The sequence below is a fragment of the Drosophila obscura genome, unplaced genomic scaffold (assembly GCF_018151105.1).
Source record: "Drosophila obscura isolate BZ-5 IFL unplaced genomic scaffold, ASM1815110v1 contig_150, whole genome shotgun sequence".
NCBI lineage: Eukaryota > Metazoa > Arthropoda > Insecta > Diptera > Drosophilidae > Drosophila > Drosophila obscura.
The window spans coordinates 4,341,483-4,362,633 of record NW_024542736.1 but is presented as its reverse complement, the minus strand read 5'-3'; the positions used below and the strand labels follow the sequence as shown (position 1 = coordinate 4,362,633).

The window sequence follows — 21,151 nt, the reverse complement described above, 5'->3', positions numbered from 1 at the left end:
TGGCAGCAGCAGAGCTCATAGATGAGAAGCTCAAGCACCGATGAGTGCACTCGAGGGTCGCAGACAAGCAGCGCCACTGAACCAAATAAGGTGGCACAAGAATACGATGATGATGTCAGCGGGGTATCGGGGTAACGGGGGAACGGGCGAACGAAAACGACTGCGAGGAGGAGCACGACAAAACCAATTGTTGGCCCGGGCATAATGCACGGCAGCAATCGCATTAGAAATAGTTGAGAAATCAAAAAGATTATCAGACAGAAAAGAGAGTGGGAAAGAAGGAGAGGGAGAGGAGACAGGAGACAGGAGAATGACAATGGCGCACGCCGTACAATGGAAATCAATTTCAAGTAGATGAAAATCCAAAAAAACTTAAACTGAACTTAAACCGAATGCATCTTAGCACATTATACGATACCTGGCCCGATCTACATATCCCTTAAAGGTGCAAATGTTGGAGGAAAGTTTATTCCCTATCGCGTTGCAGATGAGTAGCCCTATTATTGAAAATATCTCATGCCATAATTGGACCTAATACCCAAACAAATGAGTGACCCGCTCGCTTCGAGCCAACAGCATTCAAATCCGATTGCAAACTTTTCGGCGGAAAATTGCATTCGCTGCCATTGTGCGGTTGGGGAGGGCCGAGACCATTATGATAAATGCGCCCAGAATCAAATGATGCTGAAAAGTACGCCATGGTTTATAAGGCAGGCAGACAGCAGGCAGCAGGGAGCAGGGAGCAGGAGGACCCGAAGCAGGACCAACATTCGATTGCCTCGCTGGGATCCGAAGCCCAGGCGACGACTTGCTCTGGTTGCCACTGCCACAACGAATTAGCGCCGTAAATCGCATTTAAATCGTTAAATTCCCCCAGCCAGAAAGTCACTTTACATGCAGACAGACAGTGCGAAAGAGAAGGAAAGTTAGCCAGCAAAAGGGATGGCGCGCGACGACAGGCCAAAGTCACAGACAGAGACAGAGACAGAGACAGCGAAAGTCAGCTGCAAAGGAGATGGCGGGTACGGCGGGGGGCACGGATAGAATTGCCCAAAGATTTTGATCCTATCAAGTAAATTGCATTTGGCAGTTTTTGTGTGGAGAAAAACTTTGTGCGCTCGCTGTTCGGCCATAATTTCTGTCAAAGCCAAGAAAAAACAATGAATCAGGCTATAGATTCCGCTTGCATGCCTCATTTGGCCAAGAAGTAGATGACATTAAACTGCAAGTTATCGAGATTGAGTCTAGAATAGAAATAGAACTCCATTATAACGCTCTAATTGCTGTTCCAATTAAAAGTAATTCTTATCGGATCTTATCTGGTTAACAGTTAGGCCACCTGGCTGGTTGTTGTGCTCTGTTGGCGAGAACGATCGTAACAGAGTTCTGTTGGTGCTTTAGCAGACGTCTGCTAAGTGCCTCTTTAGCTCAGTGGTAGAGCGTTGGTCTCGTAAACCAAAGGCCGTGAGTTCAACCCTCACAGGAGGCATGGTGAAATACTTAATTTATTGATTTTTTACGTATTCATTATCTTTTTTTTCATTTTCATTTTTTGTTCTTTTTCTTTGATTATGCGATGATTTTTATTATATTTTAGCCCACACTGCAGCAGCATTTGCTTATTGCTTACTGGCTGCTGATGCTGCTGATGCTGCTGCTGCAATTTCCAATCGATTGCCCCATGTTCGCACTTCATACGATAATGTTGAAGTTTTCGCAATTTGCGGCATTGGAAAGTTGGTCCATAGTACGAGGAGTACCTCAAGATTTATAGAATTTTTTTGCTCTCAGTCTCTGTATTCGTTTTGCTGCTGCAAAAGTTTTTTGTTTTTTTTTTTGCTCTTTTTCTGACTTTGGTAAGATTTATGCGGCAGGGCAGAGAGTCGCCAGGAGTTTAAGTGTACTGTGGCGCATGTTTCGATAATTTGCGTGATTTCTGCAGCACTCCATCCGGCCCCAGAAACGAGCAATGCGAGTAGTATATGAAAGTGGTTTTTGGGGGGACCAAAAGACCAACACCACCAGCAGCAGCACCAGCACCAGCACCGCGGGGACTTGCGAATCGTTTCGTTGGGTAGTGGTTGGTGCATCATTAAAACTTGCTGCCACTACAAATGTGGGGCAGCTTCGCGTGGCGTACCCCACTGCAAAACATTTTAAATAATTTTATAATGATTCTGTATTTATTTCAGCTGGCAATTAAAACCGACTTGCCGCATAAAATATTTACTTGCAATTAGAGCAGCTGCCAGAGCAGGCCACTCAAGTGCAGTGCTCAGCTTCTCTCGCCTTCACGATGCCAGGGGGATGCATGCCGGAGTTGGGGACGGGCAGTCTTTGGGGTGGTGGGGGGTCGCCATGACAGACACTAATTATGGATTCTGCAATTTGCGACGTGCAGCTAACCACAAGACATGGCAGGGACACAGGAAGGATATGCCACAGGACACACCTCGCCGCCGCCGCCGCTGCCGTCGCTGCCTCCGCCATCGTCGTCGTCGTCGTTTGCGCTGCCATTTTGCGGTTCTTCGAAAAGGGGATTGTCTTGCCTTTGGTCCAGGGTAACAGTAAGGGCTTTGATGACGTCAAAATTAAAAGTTTGTTCGTAGTTTTCACACACACACACACACATACTCGTGCATATATCGTACTATATTTGGATAAGGAGATACTGGGATACTCCCAGAGACACGTTGCAATCGCCGGAGCCATTAATAAGAAAGTTTTTGGGGGGTAGCTGTGGCTGCCTGCTGGTAATAAGCAAATTGAGATGACAAAGTTTATTGTTGATTTTATGGTAATACACACACACACACACACACACAGGGAGAGATGGAGAGAGAGGGAGAGAGAGCGAAGTTGCCTTCCTTGTTTGGGGATCAGGAAAGGCAACCCTAAATGAGTTATTTAAGTAGCACTCGCGCCCCAGTTTAAATGCGCTCGTAATTTGCCTTTGTGCCATCCAAGTTTCCCCCTCCTCCTGTGTGCCATAGAAGTACATGTAAATGGAAATGTACACACACACACGCTAACACACAGAGAGAGAGTGAGAGAGTGAGAGAAGCTATTAATGCGCCTCCTTAGGAGTCCTTGTCGTTTACAAAATGTGTAGCACACTTTTGAGCTGCTGTGTAGCTTCCTTCTGGGTCTTTGCGCATGTATTTTACTTGGCTAAGTACGTGATTTGATTAGCGCCAAAAAATCCCAGCCTGTTGTGCACTTTCGAGGCCAGAGCCTCGAGAACGTACTACGAACTGTGCCGCCGTGTCGCACTTATCGAGAGTGTAGGCAGCCTTGCCACAGGACATACATAAGTGGGTCTCAAAGTCGAAAGGATTTGTGTAGGGAAAAGGCAGCCAGTGCAGATCGCCTGTTGATGCTGCAAATTATAGCAAAAAATTTCTCAATTCATTTTTCACTTTGACGTTGGCCAATGGCCAATGGCCGATGGCTGGCTGGCTGCCTGGCTGGCTGCTGCACTGCCACTGGAATGTCAACAGCGAAATACGTGAGCAAACATAGAAATGGCTGCCATTGACACGCACACAAACACACACACACACACACACACCTTAAGGACAGCGAGCGACTGCGTGCCATTGCAGTGAGAGGAGTCCTGGGAAGAAGTAAACGAGACATTAATGCTATTACGCGTGTGGGTGTGTGTCCTGTGGGTGTGCGAGTGTCGCTTGTGTAAAAAGCAACTAATGAAAACGGAAATAAAAACCGCTCGAGGAATGCTGATGACTCTCCAAGGATGGTATTTAATATGCGTGTATACATATATATATGTGTGTGTGTGTGTGTGTGTCTCCAACTAAAGAGTGTGTAGGGATGTGTGTTTGTGTGTTTTGAAAGGCTCATGAGGCAGAGGCTGAAACGGTAGCCTGCCACTTGCCAACCAACCCATTTCGCACGCGCACCCAAGCACTTAGCATCAATTTGGTGGCTCGTCCATAAGACTCCTCCAAGGAGTGGGAGGAGTCCTGTCCCGTCCTGTGCTGTCCTGTCCCGTACGGACAGGAACAGGAGTAGCAGCAGCAGTAGCAGTAGCAGCAGCAGTCATGAGGCATACACAGGCTGCTTGCCGCAGACAACTAAGTAAAAGCATAAGTAAGGCACATAAATCAAAAATTCAGTGCCGCCAACAGTGCTGCCTGTCAGAATGGCACGCAGAAATACTCACTCAGTGCCAGCCCGGGTCCGGCTCCAGGTCCGGGTCCGGGTCTGGCTCTGGGTCCGAGTACGCGTTAAAATTCCTAGCAATGTGCCAGTCCAAACTACTGCCTGCCCATCGGGCAGTGCAATTACCAGACAAGTACACAGAGGTGAGGTAGCAGCAGCAGCAGCAGCAACCCCCACGCAGGTTCCTTTCCGGCAAAATACAATCGAAAAGGCAGCTAGCGTGAAATATTAAAGCTCAAGCAGCATAACTGCACTGAGAGAAACCTACCCCCAGCCCCACACCCAGCCGCATTTCAATGGCCTGGCTCCTTGTCGATGGGTTCCGCACCAGCTCCTCGGTGTGGACGAGTAGATGCCGTACATAATGACCAGCACTGTGGACCATTCCTTGGCATCTTCTGGAGACGGCGGCACCTGCGGAATGCGGCTGCTGCCGCCGACGTTCGCTGGAATCTCTAGCAAAAATATTTCTAATGCTGCTACTCCCACACCCACTCCTTGGCGCTGTCTTATCCCCTAAGTCATAGCCATAACTCTCCCGAAGTACATATAGAAATTTGCTGTGGCCAGACAGGTGTGTAATTTATTGATTATTCCGCTAGATATGCTCGATGCTTCCCACCCACACCCACACCCACACCCCACCCTCTCACTTGTTTAGACATTTTGTCATCTTCAATTTGTGTCTGTCATGCCTTGGGAGAGTGTGCCTCAAATGGGTGGCAGGACATGGGGCGAGCAGGCAGCCTCCACCGTTCAGTGTTCGGTGTTCGGTGCATTTCCGAAAGTGGATTACAAGCTGAAGGCACTTGTAATCGCTGTGTTAAGCCAGAGAGACAGACACACGGATATATAGTAGAGGGAGAGGAGACAGCGGCAGAGGCAGGAACTGGATGCTATTGAACTGCTTCCTTTGGGCCTCCACCTCCTTCCTCCTTCCTCCTGGGTCCCGTTGCCACATGCCACTGGCATGGCTCTGCTCTGGCATCTTCATTTATTTGCCCTGGCTTTGGCTTTGGCTTTGGCTACGGAGCGGAGCGTTTATTGAGTTTTAATTGGATAAGTTATAGATGCTCATGTTGCATAAATTCCGCAAACTCCTTTGTTTTGACACTGCCACCACAACCAGACAGGCGACTAGAGCCAGCTGCATCGTATCTCTCTCTCTCTCTCAACCTCTATCTCTGTGGATTGTGCGGTCGTGCGTCATCTTCCAGGGAACGTGCAGCTCATTACCTGACCAAAGAGGGGAGTCTCCTTCAGCTACCACCATTCAACACAATCAATAAAAGTTGCCCAGGAATCTCGTTTAATTAATGCCAACTATGAGAGGAGCGTTTGCTGGGGTCATTTTCATTACACCGAGACAGGCGCCTCTTTGATTTCCATATAACAAAAAAAAAAAAGAAAGAAAACCGAGCAATAAATACACAAAAGAAACTCTGAAAAAAAGGGAAAACAAAGGAAAACATTTTACTGGCTTGTCGCTGCCTTTATTGCCGCCTAATCGGAACGGGGTGGTCCTCCCTCCCTTCCCATCCCCACCACCAAAGTTGTGCTTTTTCCTGCTGCACTCTAAGAGGGAGCATCATCAGTCATGCTACTTCATTATTATCGCTGACACTGCTTCTCCGGCCGCTGCCTCTCCTGCTCTCCAGCTCCTCTCTATTCTCTCCCTCTGTGTTGTCGCTTATAATTCATTTCTATTGTGCCATGCCTGAAAGTCCTTTTTGATCCAGCAGACTTATTTGTCTTGAGGAAACTCGCAGTAAAATTGCTTTTCCTACTACGCGCTCGCTTCCTGTTGCCGCTTGTTGCGCTCTGGCTGAAGCAGAAGCTGACGCAACTTTCCCATTGTCTTGTGGGTAAAGTCCCGGTCCCGGTCCCAGTCTCAGTGCCAGTCCCGGTCTCGGGGATCGGTGTTAATAGACGCTGTTGGCTGCTGGACCGTGGGTGGGCTCGTCGCCTCGGCTCTCTCTCTCTCTCTCCATTTGTCGCTTTTGTGCTGATTGTCATTGCGCCCGGCTTCATTTTCTTGTGATTAATGTCGTCATTAACTGCAATTAACTTTTTTAGTTGCAATGTCGCGACAAATCTTTGCCGTTTTTCCCTGAACTTTGGTCGCCAACTTGACTGGCATGTTGAGCACTGTCAATTTGTGTCCATCCTCAGTCGATGCCACATCCTCAGGCGGATACGCATCCTCACTGCCACATCCACTTCCAATGGCGGTCATCAGTCATGTGTGTGTGCGTCCAGCGTCCAGCACCGGACAACTTAATAGTTTTTGCCCTAATTATTTGTCAAGCATTCTGCTAATGACCTGTGTTGACTGGGTCAAATTTTCCTCATTTTGGACTTGGCGAATTTCCACACACGAACACAAGTAGCCGTTGGGGCAAGAGTTGCCAAATGGGCAATTGAATAGAAGTCCTCTTATGACACAAGCGCCATTTACACAAAGGATTCCAGAGTTCTATAAGTCGCAAAGGAAAAACTGAAGATTCTTTCATTGCTTTCGTAATTCCCTCAAGAGGCTTTACTCATCAGAAGCTTCATCCAAAGGGTTTCCTTTTCGCACATTTCAGTATATTTCTGCCTTAATTTTAATTGCTCTGATAATTCCATCATTTGGAGATAAAAATTGTGCAGATTGTGCCCCATCTGAACGCTCCTTCACTAGAATTAAAGTTCTTGGAGAGTCAATTTTTCTTCTCTTTGTTTGAGTCCCCCAAGAGGGTCCACAAATCGCAACTGAAAGCTGCACCAGACCAGCCTGGGCTAGAGTATAAAAGTGTCCTGCTAAGTACAAAATAAAAGCACTACGTGTGTGTCCTGCCTGACGTGCACTTGCACGGAGTCATAAACTTCCACGCCAACTTCCACGGGAGACTCTGGAGATTGGGGCATGCGAAATGGCAAATGGCAAATGGGCAATGGGCCATGGTACGTATGTACTTGTTACGTGGACGCACGCTTGCCCCACTTTCAGGCGGCACAATCCAAAATTATGCTACAAATTTTATAATTTCACACCTAAAGCGTGGATGACAGCAACGACAGCAAAAGCTACGGCGACAGCATCATTCAAAACGGAAATGGCTCGTAAAACAACGGCAAACGGCATTCAGAAGTTTTACGCTCTTTCGTTCGTTCGTTCTTCTTCTTTTTCTCTTTGGAATATTTCCGTACTTTTTTTAGTACCTTTACGGGCTGTATTCTGACTTTGACCAGATGCTTGTCAGGCAGAGAAGGTAGGATCCGTATGGGCATAGGGTATACATAACTAAATGTAAATAATTGTGATTGCTTGTTAACCCCAACCCTAATTTTGAGAGCTATCTGGCTGAAAATTTTCAAAGATTTCCAAACCAAATGACTCTGTAATTTAGCTGCCATGATCAGCTGCCAATTCATATAACTTCTATAGGAACTATACCTGCTCGAGGGTATCAACAGTTTCGTTCCAGAAGCTATCCTACCTTTCTATTCTCTTTTTTTTTTGGTGCTACATTTTAGTGCCTTTCCACACACCCCCACTCAACACACACACACACACACGCACTCCGCCACAGATGGGACTGGCTTGCATTTTTGTGTTTTAACTTTCTTACAATAAAGTGATGTTATCTTGTGCTGCTCTCCAGCTACTTTGCGGCTTAGGCAACAGGCGTGTAGGCGTTACCTAAGGGGTGGCTATGGGTGGCTGTTCGGTGTGTGTGTGTGTGTATATGGCTGGGGGGGGTTGGTTGACAGGATCTAGGGGAAATTACTCTGTGCTTTATCGTGCATATAAATCTATTTGCTCAGGTGTTTTTAGCTGCTAATATGTTTGTGATGACTTTATTTTGCGTTTACCGCCAGCTTTGCCTTCATCTGGCTCTCAGCCTCTTTGCACTGCTTTTGCCAGCTTTCTTTCTTTCCTTTATTCTTTCTTTTTTATTCTTTTTTGTTCCCGCAGTTCCATTTTTTTTCCTGGTTTTGGCTTTTTCCCACCTTATTTAGATTGGCTGTGGGGTGGCAGTGGCAGTGGCGGCGGCGGCGGCGGGGGTTTTTTTTGGATTGTGGCGGCAGCTTAGCAGTTTTTTGGTCGCCTCGAGCTCTCTGGCAAAAGTTGTAAAAAGGTTTCTGGCCTGGACCAGATGCGCTGCCGGCTTAGCCCCACGGCCGTTGTATTTTCGGGCATAACTTTCAGGCTTTTTGGGCATTTGCTTTAATAATTTTGCACTGCGCCAATGCTTCGTGCGCGCAATTTGGCTACATACGTGCCATACGAGAGGCTGCTCCTGCTCCGGCTCACCGGCACGAGACTGCAAATTAAAACGAGCCCAGGCATTAAGCTAAATGTTTAAAGCACTTAACCAGCACGCATGCTGTCATCAGTCGGGATGAAATATTCATTGGAGAGAGGCTGTCCCTGGGCGTCGTAGTGGTGGGCCAAGCTTTTAAGCCTTTTTTTAATGCCTTAACTACAACTAGAGAAGGTACTCCACACACACACACACACACACACACATGACACGCACACACACACAATGTTCTGTCGTCGCGACCACACACAACATTTACTCAAGGGATTAACTGCAAAGATCTTAATGCCTCTATTTCGACGGTCTTAAGTAAACTTCCGACAAGGCCCAGAGACCCCGACAAACTAGGAAACCCAACCCAACCCCACCCACCATCCAGGAGGAGTCAAGCAGCTTCTGTTCTTTTACACCCGCCTCTCCTTGGTTTTTGGCTTTTTTATTTGTATTTGTATTTGGCTTCGTGTTTGTTTTGCCCACTGGCAGAACCTCCTTTGGCTCCACCTCTTCTGCTTAGATTCTGGTTCTGATTCCTGTTCCTTCTAGTGCTGCTGCTGCTCCCTGCTCCCTGCTTCCTTCTTCTAAGCCTCAAGCAGCACTTCCGCATCTTTGTTTGTCCTGTCGTTGTGGTTGTTTTGTCCCCGTCAACCCTACATATCCCATCGTACATATCCCCGCCCCGACTTGGACCACATATGCACATTGTCAGGGCCAAGTACCACTAATATTATTTACATTTCGTTAGGTTCTGTTCTGCTCAATAGATAAACACACCCCCCACATAGCCTCCCACCCATCAGCTGCTTTCACACACTGCTCTTCCCCCAACCCCTCCCATGGCTTTCCTTGGGACAGTGCCGGCGGACACAATTACAGCAAATTAAGTATAAAACTTTTCCGGGCATTCTTTTAGCGCCGCTCAATCAGCCAAAACTTTTCCGAATCGGAAAATGGAGAATTATACAATGTTCAAATTGAAAAATCATATCATGACAGGAGGAGGCGGAGGAGGAGCACGAGGAGGTGAAACAACAACAGCATCAGCGAACGGACAGCCAGATGACGCCCAGGGTTCGGCTCTGTCTGTGGGGCGCGTGGGGCTTCACGTGTAATTGAAAAATATAAAGTATCGTGGAAATCTGATTAAAATTACATTTAAATAAAAACAACAACAGCAGCAGCAGCAACGCCGCCACCACCACCAACAGCAAAATGGAACAACAAGGCCAGAACCGCGTACACCGCGATGTAGCGTCCGCCATAAAACTTGAAATTAAAGTTTGTACGTACTCCGGTAAAACGTGAAAAAGGCAAATAAAAAACTCCACAAAACTTTGCAATTGCTTCTCATTGAATTTTTTATCGATAGCAAAGAGAGAAGCAGAGAAAAAGAATCCAGATAAAGGAAAGACAGAGAGAAAAGCAGCGACCAGCGACATCCACATACAATAAACCAGTCGGAGCACACTGTAAATTGAGTCTTTGAGATTTAAACGCTCATCAAAATGAACAAACTAGAACTGGCTTTATCTAGTCGCCAATTTATACAGATCAAGCATCTATATAATTTATGGGGTCTGGGCTGATTCCTTCTGTGCGTTAAGAACATTTTAATCTGTCTTGGAATACCCTAAATTTATTGCGCAGAGGAATACAGCGATCTACGCGTATGACCATAATCGACAGCTATCATGTAGTGTGGAAGTTTCATCGGAAGAAAGGAATCCGCAAGCAAATGCCATAACTGGAGAATGAGAAGGTTACCTGTTCGGCATAGCAGCGCTAGGTTTAGAGGAAGTTTAATATCAATTGGAGAATATGCCAAATCCAAAGCTCAGTGTCCCAAACGATTCAAGGCCCTCTTCAAATGCCACTTTAAACGAAAATCCAATTCCGTGTCTTACCATTTAATAGTTTATAAATAAAGATCGATCTCACGAAGTAGATGGTACGCTTAGAGGCTACTTTTTTGATTCCAGAATGCGCTGTGGGGGTGGTGGTGGTGGTATACATATTAACAGATGTATGTAATGTAAATGAAATGACGAGGTACGAATGGTACGCCCAGTTCAACTGATTTTATTGCGCAGATAGTACTTGATGAGTTGTATGCAGACTTCGGCATCCTCCGCACTGTCATGGCCGGCCTCTGCAGTGGGCACAAGAGTATTAAATAATTCTATATCATACAAATATTCAAAACTCTCACCATTCTCCTGTATAATGCGTTTCAGATTCTCAATGCAGAGGGTCTTCAGAGCACGCTTCTTGGGCGGGCCCATTTTGTGGGGAAATAGCACTGAGGTGTCCACCACAACGTCATGTATAATCTTCAGGGCCTTCAGATCGCTCTCCAGACTATGGCCCACCAGCACAGTCTGGGCATGGAACATCGACATCAGCACGGCCTGCACATCGCGCAGTGTTCGCGTCTCCTTGGCCAGCATGGCCTCTGTGATGCCCGAGTAACTGCAACAAAGGATACAATGCACCCAATTAGTATGCGAAATACCCCCAAGATACCACGCCATACGTTGTGTTGTAGTCCACAATCAGATTGTCCGGCTTGACCAGAGCATCGTACACTGTCCGCCTATTGATATCCACGACGGTTACGCGCGTCAGCTCGATGCCGTGCGTTGTGTAGCACATTTCACAATCCAACGCAAAGATGTCCTTCTTCGTGGGCACCAAGTCTTCGCGCCCTTCGATGGTCTTCACAAAGCAGGTCAATTTATCGGGATCGTAGTAGTCGCTGACGTGGTAGTTGCCGTAGGTGCAGCCGGGAGTGCCGGCTGGCTGCTGACAACAGCGATGCTGATTGTCTGTGAATCCACGGCGGTAGCCCGTGCTCTTTGGGTGATAGTTGCACATGTCGGTGCCCCGACTTTCGTATATGTTCAGATTGAACACTTTGCCGCAGCGGCTGCAGTAGCGCTCCGTCTCGTTGGGGCGACGATTTGGACGGCAGGCGCGTATGACAGCTGTGCCGCGCTTTGGACCAGGCCTTGGGTAGCCGTTCTCCACCAGCTGCTCATCGGTGAGGCGCAGATCGAAGACCATTTCATATGCCTTGACGACGTCCAAGGCATCGAATGGTTCGCCATTGCCTATGGATGCCAGTTTGCTAAGATAAATTCACAAGATTAGCAATCGATTTGGACAGAAGAAAACATGGCAACCTACTCCTTCTTTTCCACACTCCAGGACGTGGTCAGGGCCCGCTTGCCGCCCAGCATCATCTCGTGCGAAACACACTTGTTGGCCGCACTCGGCCGATTGCCAGCCTCGATGGCCTCCTTGCGCAGCTTATTGATCGCCAGCAGGCAGCTGTTCTTGTAGATGGCCGTCGTGTTGCACTTCTTGAATGCGGTCAACTCCTCGACCTGCGCCCGCTCCCAGGCATCGGCCAGCTGTGGATAGATAACGGTGGACTGCTTCACCATCATCTCGTAATACTGCATCCGTATGTTGTATGATATCTTGGAGCTCTGTGGCTCCAACACTGGTGGTTTCTGTGCACTAGCACCGCTGGCTACGGGCGCCGTCTTGTCCAGGGCGACCGTCGGCTGGTGAGCCATGCGACCGGCGCCCTTGAACGACTGCGCAGGTGTAAAAGCGGGCTTCTTTTCGGCCTGCAGCTCCTGGATCTTCTTCTTTGCCCGGGCTATGGCCACAATGTTGGCAACGGGGGCAATGCTGCGAGCTGCAAAGTAAACAGAAATCCAGCTTACTCTGTTGTCAGATATTGAATTCCCAAGTGTTTTGCTTACCAGAACGCACCGGTGGAGTTAGGGCACTTCTTGATATCAGTGGTGTCAGGTTCGATTTGACCTGGGCCTGCCGCAGCCCCTCCTGTGCCACTCGGACACGCTCCTCGGCCTGCCGCAGCTCCTCGGACGCGGCATCGGCACGCAGTTTCTCCTGGCGTCGCAGCTCGGTGCGCCTGTCGAAGATCGCCTGCATGGCATTGCGTATGTGATTGGGCTTTTGCACGGTGGCTGGAAGAGGCGCCCGGCATTTATCCGCATTTTCATGGGCCACACGCCGCTTTTGCAGCGCAGCCGTGGCTGCCTCTGTGAGGGCATCGATGTCCGGTGAGGGCGCCTTCCGTTTCAGTGTGTTCTCGGGCGTTGGCTCCGCGTTGTGCATCTGCGCAAATTGAGTCTCCAGCTGATCGAAGATCATCTCACACTGGCGCACTATTTCCCCCTCTGAGGTGTCCATCTCATAGTCAAAGTCCGATTCAATGTCACTGCACGCATTCGCCTTAGATGTGTTTTTGGCCGTCTCTTTTCCCTTCTGCGGCTCCGACGGCTCGCTGGAGGTTTTGCTGGTGGATGATTTCGACTTGGAGCTGGAACTACGCGCAGCAGAGCTGCTGGAGCTATGATGCCGTTTCGACGAGGACGATGAGGAACTGCTCTTGTGCTTGCTGCTGCTGCTGGAACTTTTCTCATCCCGATGCTTGTCGTTGCTGGACGACTTGTTTCTCGAGGACGATGAGGAGGAAGACTTGTGTCTGGACGAACTGGAACTGGATTTGTGCCTCTCCTTGGATCGATCTTTATCCTTGTGCGATGACTTCCTATCCTTTTCTTTTTCCTTGTCCTTTTCCTTGTCCTTTTCCCTGTCCTTGTCCCTATCACGCTCCCTACTAGACTTGTGTTTGCGTTTGTGGCTCTCGCTGCCTCCGCCCGTTTCTCTTTCGCTCTTTGGCGCGTCATTTAAGTCCCCCTCTGCCAAGACGCCTGCTTTCGGCTCCACCTTATCGTTCACCACCTCCACAGCGGATGGCTCATCAATATCAATCTGCATTTGTTCATCAATTTCATTCTCGAGATCGGCTTCCCAGTCGCCGCTCGCCCCATTTGTGGCAGCCACCTGAGCAGGTACATAGGCGGGAGCACAGCCCGCAGCAGCCTCGGGCTTCTTTTTCGCCGGCGAGGCATTCAATGCCGGCTTGTCTGGATGGTACTCTAGGTTTGCCTTTTTCTTTTTTGGGGCGTACATTGTCATCTCTGGCAGCGGCAGGGTGAGTAGCTTTGGCTGAGCCGGCTTGTACTCCGGCACCGGGTCGGCAGGCGTTGCTGCCTCCACATCATCTGCAAGCCACAGGTCTTAATAGGCAGAAAATTTACAGCCATTTACTCACCTTTTTTGGCGTGCTTAAAGTGACAAAAGGGACGTTTGCAGGCGACCCCATCGATCTCGCTGTCGTAGTAGGGACAGGGAAAGCCCTTAAACAGGCCCGTCGATGGCAACATGCCGGCAGCTGGTTCACCTTTTGTTTTGCAGCGATTAGCGCTGCTCGCGTAAAGCTAGCGTCAGAATTTGGCTTTATTTTCCTCCAACGCTATCTTTTTCGCTCATTTCATCAGTGTGTTGTTTGCAGAATCAGATGTTCGCGCTGCCAGATCGTCGGGTGTTTTGTGCTGGTTTTTTTTTTTGCAAACACAATAATCAATTAAATCAACCCAATCAAAATTGGGTTTATCGGACCAGGGTATAAATTGTATACAAATAAATTTTGCTCTTGAGCAAATTTCAAGCCGTGTTCTCGCATAAACACGAAAACAGAATTTTACAATCTTTTTCTGACAGCTTGGCAGCTCTGTAACAGCTGTTGCGTGTTGAACCCCAGTGGAAAAAAAGAAACGAAACTGATTTATATGTTTGGTTGTTTTAACTTATATTGAATATTCAAAAACTAACCAGCTAACGCAAAACTAACAAATGATTAATTGTGCCAAGTGCACAGTTTATTTGTTAATTTGCGTCGAAGCGTGTCTTGCAAATTCGGCACTGGGCCATTGCTGGCCGCCGCTTGTAAACAAATGTCCAGAGTCGAGTTCAATGATTTTTAAATTTTAATAGTTTACTGACTTAAGTGCGCAATTCTGCATAGATCTCTGAATGAGTGTCGTCTAGGAATTGCATACCATTTGGCAATAATAGAGTTCAGGTACAAATTTCAATTTTTATTTTCATGTGTGTGGGTGTGTGTGTCGGTGTATCCGATTGATTGCACTTCGATTTCGTCTGCGTCGTCTATTGTCTACCATCCAGCCCGATTGTGATTAATTTTTTATTATATATACATAAATATATGTATGTGTGCTTATCTGAGGTAAATGGGGTGCTGCTGGTAGCCTCCCCCGCAGTGGACTTTCTGATAAAGAGTCGACCGGCGAAGAGGCAAACTTCCATAGGCAAACTTGGCTGGCTGGCCAACGTTCAGTCGTACCAAAGCACTCTGACGATTCGGGTGTTACCCAAAGCAAACACTTTCTCCATCACAAAGGGTCCAAAGGTCAGTTTGTGTGGGACATTAGTCAGGGGTTGCATTAACACAGAACAGAACGTCTGGCGGACAAAAAAAAAAGTCTATCGTCTAATCCACCTAAGCTCCGGTTGCACCGGATTCAAATAGCATGAGAATGGACTTTGTACGTCTGTGCAGAATAAAGATAGTCTCTCGCTGCTATGCTCCAATTTTGGTACTTTGGACCCCCGCAAAAGCGTTTTTGTTATCTGGATCATAGGCATATATTTATTTATTTGGGCTGCCACACGCAAAGCGATCCTACCTAACACTCGCATATTGTCCACTCCAGATAAGCAAAGCACTTAACCACTATGGATCGGGCAAGCCTATATTTTATGAGTAAAGATGACAAGAACACTTACGATTTCGATGAGACCCTGCCGCCGCTTCCGCTGCCAGAGCTGCGCGATACCCTGGAGCGGTACTACACCTGCATCCAGCCCTTCGGCACACCTGAAGAGTTGGCCCAGGCGAGGAAGGCCATCGATGAGTTTCAGGACGGAGTGGGCGCCGAGCTGCACGAAAAGCTCAAGCAGCGGGCAGCCACAATGAAGAACTGGCTGGGCACCTGGTGGGAGGACTATGGCTATCACCTGCTGCGCCTGCCCCTGTTGCCCTACCAGCTCATGACGATGGCCGCCCAGCTGGAGATGGTGGGTGTGCCCGAGACACCAGAGTACATGCTGAAGGTAAAAGTCCAACACATTTCTTTTTTTTTTATTTAATTTATAATCTCTTTGCTTTAGAGCTTCTCCCGGATCATATATCACACTCTGGAGTTTTGGGATCTTACCCGCAAGTCGGCCATTAGGCCGCTATCCTCGAACGGAGGCAAGATCAAGTACTCGTCCGCACTGTACAAACGCTTCTTCTCCACATCCCGCGTTCCGGGCGTGGAGCAGGACCACATCGAAAAGCATTTTCTCACCAAGGATGAGGGAAACACGCCCACGCATGTTCTGATTTCCGCCAAGGGCCGTCAGTTTGCCATCAACTGTGTGCACGACGATGACACAATTCTCACTGCACCCGAGATTCTTGTGGCCCTGCAGCGTCTGCGCAGCATCTTGGACTACGAACCAGAAGGTGCAGGAGTGCCGATTCTCACCCATGACGACAGACCCAGTTGGGCCAACAATCGGGCTCGTCTGCTGGAGATCTCCGATGCCAACAGAGAAACCCTGAAACTGGTGGAGGGTGCCAGCATGGGCATCTGCTGGGATGAGAATGCTCCCCAGAGCTACGAGGAGTGCTCCCAATTAGGGCTATATGGAGACACCCATAGCCGGTGGGCGGACCACGCCAGCAGCATCATCGCCTACAAGAATGGCCGCTACAATTGGACGGGGGAGCACAGCTGCTACGATGGCACCGTCAGTGTCAGCTTTGCCACCTTTATGCAGCTGAGCCTGCTGGAGGTGCCAGAGCCCGACTGGACCCTAGCCGACAACACGCAGGTGGTGGAGCTCAAAGAACTCAAGTTCGAGCTGGACGATACACTCAAGAGCGAGATAGCACGCCTGCGAAAGGAGAAAGACGAGCGGGTCAGTAGATTTTGGAGGGGTTTCCATGGAGCTCTATTTGTAACCATTTCCTGTTCTTTAGGGCATTGACATAACAGCGACCTTTACTGTGTTCGATGAGTATGGAAAGGACTTTATGAAGTCCCATAGACTGCATCCGGACTCCTTTATTCAGGTGGTCATGCAGTGGGCCTACCACCAGATGCACGAAGAGTGAGTAGTGGCTGATCATTTCGCCTCGACACATGAAGATAATACGAGTTCCCGTTACCTCTGCAGAATTGCTCCCACCTATGAAACCGCTTTGATGCGACAGTATTACAATGGACGAACGGAGACGCTGCGCTCCTGCACTGGCGCCGTGGCCGAATTCCTTAGAGCTTCCTCTGATTCGCGCGTCAGCGACCTTGCGCTGGCCAAAAGGTTTCGCTCAGCCGTCGACGACCACAAGCGGGCCATGGATGAGGCGCGCAAGGGCAATGGCATCGATAGGCACTTGTTTGGCCTCTGGTGTGCCGCCTATGAAAACAAATTGGACATTCCCGCTTTCTACGATGATCCGCTGTACGCGAAGAGCGGCGGCGGTGGCAATTTTGTGCTCTCCTCCAGCACCCTGGGCTTCACGGCGAACGTGGGCTTTGTGGCACCCATGCTGATCGATGGCTATGGCGTATTCTATTCGATTACCTCTGGAGCGTAAGTTCTTAAGTTATTTTTGACTTAAACAGAAGTTAACTTATGTTTATATTTGACAGTGTCTTCATCAATACCACTGCCTATCGCGACAGCATTAAGACGAGTGCTCGAAAGTTTAATGACATCTTCAAGGCCTCGTTCCGCAGGATAAGCGTTCTGCTGGAGCAGCTGGCTAAGGAGTCCAAGCTGTAAGCCTTAAGGCTTAAGTCGTAGTTTTAAGTGGACAAGAGAATACGTTTCTATAATTAATCTTGACTTTATGCGACAGTTCCAGCACATTAAATGAGTGTTCTTTATCACTGAAAATCATTTAATGAACGTGCTGTACCCTACTGGAACACAAGTGTGTAGTGTAATTCTGTTTAAGGAGCATCGTTCCATCCACTGTCCCATTCCTGTATTAAACTCTTTCCGCGTGTTTCGTGTTAACGTTTATTTCAAATTCAATGTTTCAGTGGTTGGATTAGTTTACGCAAATACATTTTCGCATGGTAATTTAAATTTTCGTTTCACTTGTTTAAAATGCGTCTAATTAAGCGAAGGCGCACGCCCAGCCAACTGGAGAGTGCTCCCATAATATTAATTCATCCTTATTAAACTTTTTTTTACTTATTTTGATACAATAAGCGAGGGGCTGAGGGGGAAGAGGACGCTGCATTTGATGATCCTAGATCCTACATACAAGTTCAATTGAAGCAGTCGACTGACCTGGGCCTGGGTCTCTTGGGGTTAAATATGTTTCGTTTCATTTCGTTTGTTCTACAATATATATGGGAGGGTAAAGTGTGTGTAACTCTTCTCTTAGTGTTCCGTCTAGTACGATTATTTTCGCGTGTGTGCTTAGTGCTTAGTGCTGCTAATTACAAATGGTTTTTAGCCAAATTCTCTTACGTTTCTTTCTACAAAAAATTAAATTCAAGTCACAGACCTGAAGCCAAAACAATATAAAAAAATAAAACCAAAAAAATTTCTACTTGTTGGCAATAGGCAGCAGCCAAACGCTGATGAGCTGAGTTTTGTCTGTGTGGGGGACTGGTGCTTTATATCCGAATTAGTGCTGCTGGCGGTAGTAGCCAATGTGCGGCGGCGGCAGCAGGGCATAGGCGGGCAAAGGAACTGAGTGCCCGGGGGCGTGTCGCCCGCGCCTTTGCTGCTGCTGCTGCTGGTGCTGTTGCAGCTGCTGATGTTGAAGGTTGGCGTACACTCATTCCTGCCCAGCAGCCGGCACGGGCTGAAGGTTCTGTTCGGCTGCCGCCAGTGACGGAAGGATGGGATTGCTATTGGCCACATCCTCCTTGGCACCCGCAGCCGCAGCCTCCCCAGTGGCCGGTGGCTGGAATGCGGGTCGCTGCACGAACATGTTGTCAATGATGTGGTCAATGTTGTCCGCGTGTCCGCCCTCCTCCTTGGTCTGGTTGGCGTTTGGCCCGGCTAGTCCTCCGGGACGCGTCTTGTGCTTCTCGGATGGCGGCAGGATGGGAATCGCATTGGTGGGTCGTCGCTGGGGCAGGGCAGCAGGTCGGCTCGTGGTCTGGACCGGTGGCACAAAGTAGGTTGTGCCCCCGACCGTATTGTAGTTCTGATGGAAGTTCATGGACGGTGGCGCCTGGGCAGCCGCAGCTGGCGTTGGCGCCTGGGCCGGCGGCTGAGGCTGTGGCTGCGTCACCACCGATGTCTGGGCCTGGGCAAAGGCCACGGCTGCCGGGGTGGTGGGCAAGTAGGCGGCACTGGCCGGATTAACGTAAGGGGACGCTGGGGGGACTGACACCGAAACCGGCACCTGCACCGGCACCGGCTCCGCTCCAGTCACATAATAGGGTGCCCCCTGTGCCTGTGGATAGGCTGCCGCTGGCGGGGCATGTTGCTTTGGTGGCGCTGGCACGGCAGCTGCTGCCGGTCCCAGTTGCAGTGTCTGGAGCTGGGCCTGCATCTCTTGCTGCTGATAGGCAAACTGCATCAGGACATGCGGATCCTGTATCATAATCTGTGAGGGCTGCTGTTGCTGCTGCTGTTGAAGATGAAGCTGCTGCTGCAGTTGCTGTTGCTGCTGCTGCTCTGCCAAGTGTTGGGATGCCTCCTGCTGGGAGCGACGGAGACTGGAGTATCGTTTGGGTGCAGTCCTAGGCTCTGGAGCTGCCGGCTGTGCCTGCTGGGTGAGTTGTAGCTGCTGCTGCTGCTGCTGTTGGTTCTGGTTGGCCAGAGAATGCATCTGAACGCTGCCCACATGACTGGGATCGTTGCGCTGCTGCACCTGCTGCAGTCGCTGCGACAGATTAGTGGTCGAAAGCTGTGTCTGAGGCGCCGCCAGTGGAGGCTGTTGCACCTGCTGTGGCGACTGACGCTGCTGCTGCGGCGGCGGCTGTTGCTGGCTCTGCTGTAGAGTTGGCTTGGCCTGTCCGTTTGATCTGGGTGTAGACGGCTTCTGATGCGGACGCTCGTTGCGCTGATCCACCTGATCCTGCTCGCGGTCACGCTCCCCACGCTCTCCACGATCTCCACGCTCCCCACGCTCACGGCGGTCTGGTGGCGGACCACGGTTTGACTTTGGCTTAAACTCCATGGGATTCTGTCGAGCCGGACCGCCATTCACGCGCCCATAGTTGCGGTTCTTTGGCTCACGCTCACGCTCCCTATCGCGGTCACGTTCCCGCTCACGCTCCACTTCCTGGGCTCGTGGGGCGGGATTCGAGCCGCTGGCCCCGCCTGCGCCTCCACCACCACCACCTCCTCCTTGTGGTTTGTCGCCACCGCGCTCTGAGCGGCGATTCTCCTTCTCCTCGCGGAAGGAGGAAGTGCGGGGCCTACGCGGCTTGCGCTCATTCAATGCCGGGAAGTCCTGAGGTCGGGGTGGCTTGCGTTCCTTGTTGCTGGCCTTCAGATACGCCTGCTCGTCCTCCCAGTTGCGCGAGTATTTGCTGGGGCCACGGGTGTAGCGTCTGCGCCGACGGGCACGTGGTGGAGCATCCTCATTGCGGATATCATAGCCATAGGATTGCAGCAGCTCCGCCCGCGACTTGGGGGCCTGATCGGCGGCTTCGAACCGATCGTGGGACCAACGATCGCCACCAGAGGCTGGCTGCCACTGCTTCATGGTCTTGGAGGCCTGCGATATGGTCGGAGGCTGTCCACTGGGCGTGGCACCCGAGGCAGAGACCCCATTGACCTCACCGTTTGACTCTGGCAATGTCTGAGAGCTGCTCTCCGTCTCGAGGACCGGGCCGCCCTCGGTTTCGGCCGTTCGGTCATCGTGCTCATAGAAGGTGCCGCGTTTCGGTATGTACTGGGGATTGCTGCGATCCTCGTCGACTTTCTTCTGCGCCTCGCTGTCGGCCACAGATCTGTCCTGGCAATTGTCGTTGCCGCTGACCGTGCCGCTCTGCCTATCATCCTCGGTGGTCTCGCTGCCCACATCGTCCTCGTCCGTCTCCGAATCCTCCTCGCTGCCGCTCTCGTCGTCGTAGTCCTCGCCACCCTCCAGATCGCTGGCGGTGTCGTACTCAGAGTCATGGGGATGCGAATTGCTCGACGGCTCCTGGTTGGGGGATGTCCCCAATTCTGCTGTGCTGCTGCTACCACCGCCCGCCTCACTGGCATTCGGCGAGGAGACGGGTATATCGGTCGGTGGAGCCGCTGTCATTTTCTCAACTTCGGCCATCGCGAAAAAAAATCTTCGATTTTTTTATACTTTTTCTGGTTCCTTTTCCTCGCTCCAATCAACACGGCTTGCACACAGACACTCACAACTCACGTGAGAATCCCTGACTCTGTCTCAGTGCGATCCTTTGATTTTGTTTAACAATGTATTACGCGGAAAAGTACTAATTTGCCAGTTTTCTCGACAACAACGCAATCAAAAAATAGAAAGTGTCTAGGGTAGAGGTGTCAAACCATCGAGGGCACTATCGATAGTATCGATGTTTTGCTGCTAGCCGCTACTATCGATGGTTTTGCGACTATCATGATAGTATCGAGCTACAGTCGTTGCGCTTTTGATATGTTTGGATTGGCTGCTATAAAATACGAAGACAAATTTGTAAACAAATCGACAGGTGGCATCTAATTTTTACAATGGACAAGTTCCTAAAAGGTTTCAATGGTTTTTTAATAATTAT

General features: G+C 49.6%; 3 protein-coding genes and 1 non-coding gene across 5 annotated transcripts; 2 read left to right on the top strand and 2 right to left on the bottom strand.

Moving 5' to 3' along the window:
- The first annotated feature begins 1,417 nt into the window (after positions 1–1,417).
- Trnat-cgu lies at positions 1,418–1,489 on the top strand. The gene has a single exon. It is a non-coding gene; the product is annotated as a tRNA-Thr (tRNA).
- A 9,066-nt stretch (positions 1,490–10,555) lies between these two features.
- Positions 10,556–14,114, bottom strand: LOC111067176 (RNA exonuclease 1 homolog). The gene is made up of 6 exons (XM_022356229.2): positions 13,648–14,114; positions 12,266–13,597; positions 11,679–12,198; positions 11,026–11,619; positions 10,702–10,961; positions 10,556–10,641 (listed from the first exon to the last, which is right to left on the bottom strand). Exons 1-6 carry the CDS (start codon positions 13,757–13,759, stop codon positions 10,562–10,564), a joined length of 2,898 nt encoding a protein of 965 aa, XP_022211921.2. The 5' UTR covers positions 13,760–14,114; the 3' UTR covers positions 10,556–10,561.
- A 95-nt stretch (positions 14,115–14,209) lies between these two features.
- LOC111067198 (peroxisomal carnitine O-octanoyltransferase) lies at positions 14,210–17,539 on the top strand. Of its 2 annotated transcripts, none has more exons than XM_022356257.2 (6): positions 14,210–14,457; positions 15,110–15,509; positions 15,567–16,364; positions 16,426–16,556; positions 16,623–17,039; positions 17,099–17,539. In XM_022356257.2, the coding sequence occupies exons 2-6, from the start codon at positions 15,132–15,134 to the stop codon at positions 17,229–17,231; spliced, it is 1,857 nt and encodes a 618-aa protein (XP_022211949.2). In that variant the 5' UTR covers positions 14,210–14,457; positions 15,110–15,131; the 3' UTR covers positions 17,232–17,539. The 2 variants fall into 2 exon arrangements, with proteins under 2 accessions (XP_022211949.2, XP_022211943.2); XM_022356251.2 differs by lacking the exon at positions 14,210–14,457 and adding an exon at positions 14,635–14,805.
- Positions 17,458–20,937, bottom strand: LOC111067187 (protein CASC3). Its single transcript, XM_022356240.2, has one exon. The coding sequence runs from the start codon at positions 20,692–20,694 to the stop codon at positions 18,244–18,246; it is 2,451 nt and encodes an 816-aa protein (XP_022211932.2). The 5' UTR covers positions 20,695–20,937; the 3' UTR covers positions 17,458–18,243.
- Between the last annotated feature and the right edge of the window lie 214 nt (positions 20,938–21,151).

Excerpts from the sequence above, each read along its gene's own strand:
- LOC111067176 (XM_022356229.2), bottom strand. The coding sequence starts at position 13,759 with ATGTTGCCATCGACGGGCCTGTTTAAGGGCTTTCCCTGTCCCTACTAC. Across the intron at positions 12,199-12,265 it reads AACTCCACCGGTGCGTTCTG|CTCGCAGCATTGCCCCCGTT; the intron begins GTAAGCAAAACA and ends TTTACTTTGCAG. Across the intron at positions 10,642-10,701 it reads ACGCATTATACAGGAGAATG|AGGCCGGCCATGACAGTGCG; the intron begins GTGAGAGTTTTG and ends TGCCCACTGCAG.
- LOC111067198 (XM_022356257.2), top strand. The coding sequence starts at position 15,132 with ATGGATCGGGCAAGCCTATATTTTATGAGTAAAGATGACAAGAACACT. Across the intron at positions 15,510-15,566 it reads CACCAGAGTACATGCTGAAG|AGCTTCTCCCGGATCATATA; the intron begins GTAAAAGTCCAA and ends TCTTTGCTTTAG. Across the intron at positions 16,557-16,622 it reads TACCACCAGATGCACGAAGA|AATTGCTCCCACCTATGAAA; the intron begins GTGAGTAGTGGC and ends TTACCTCTGCAG.
- LOC111067187 (XM_022356240.2), bottom strand. The coding sequence starts at position 20,694 with ATGGCCGAAGTTGAGAAAATGACAGCGGCTCCACCGACCGATATACCC.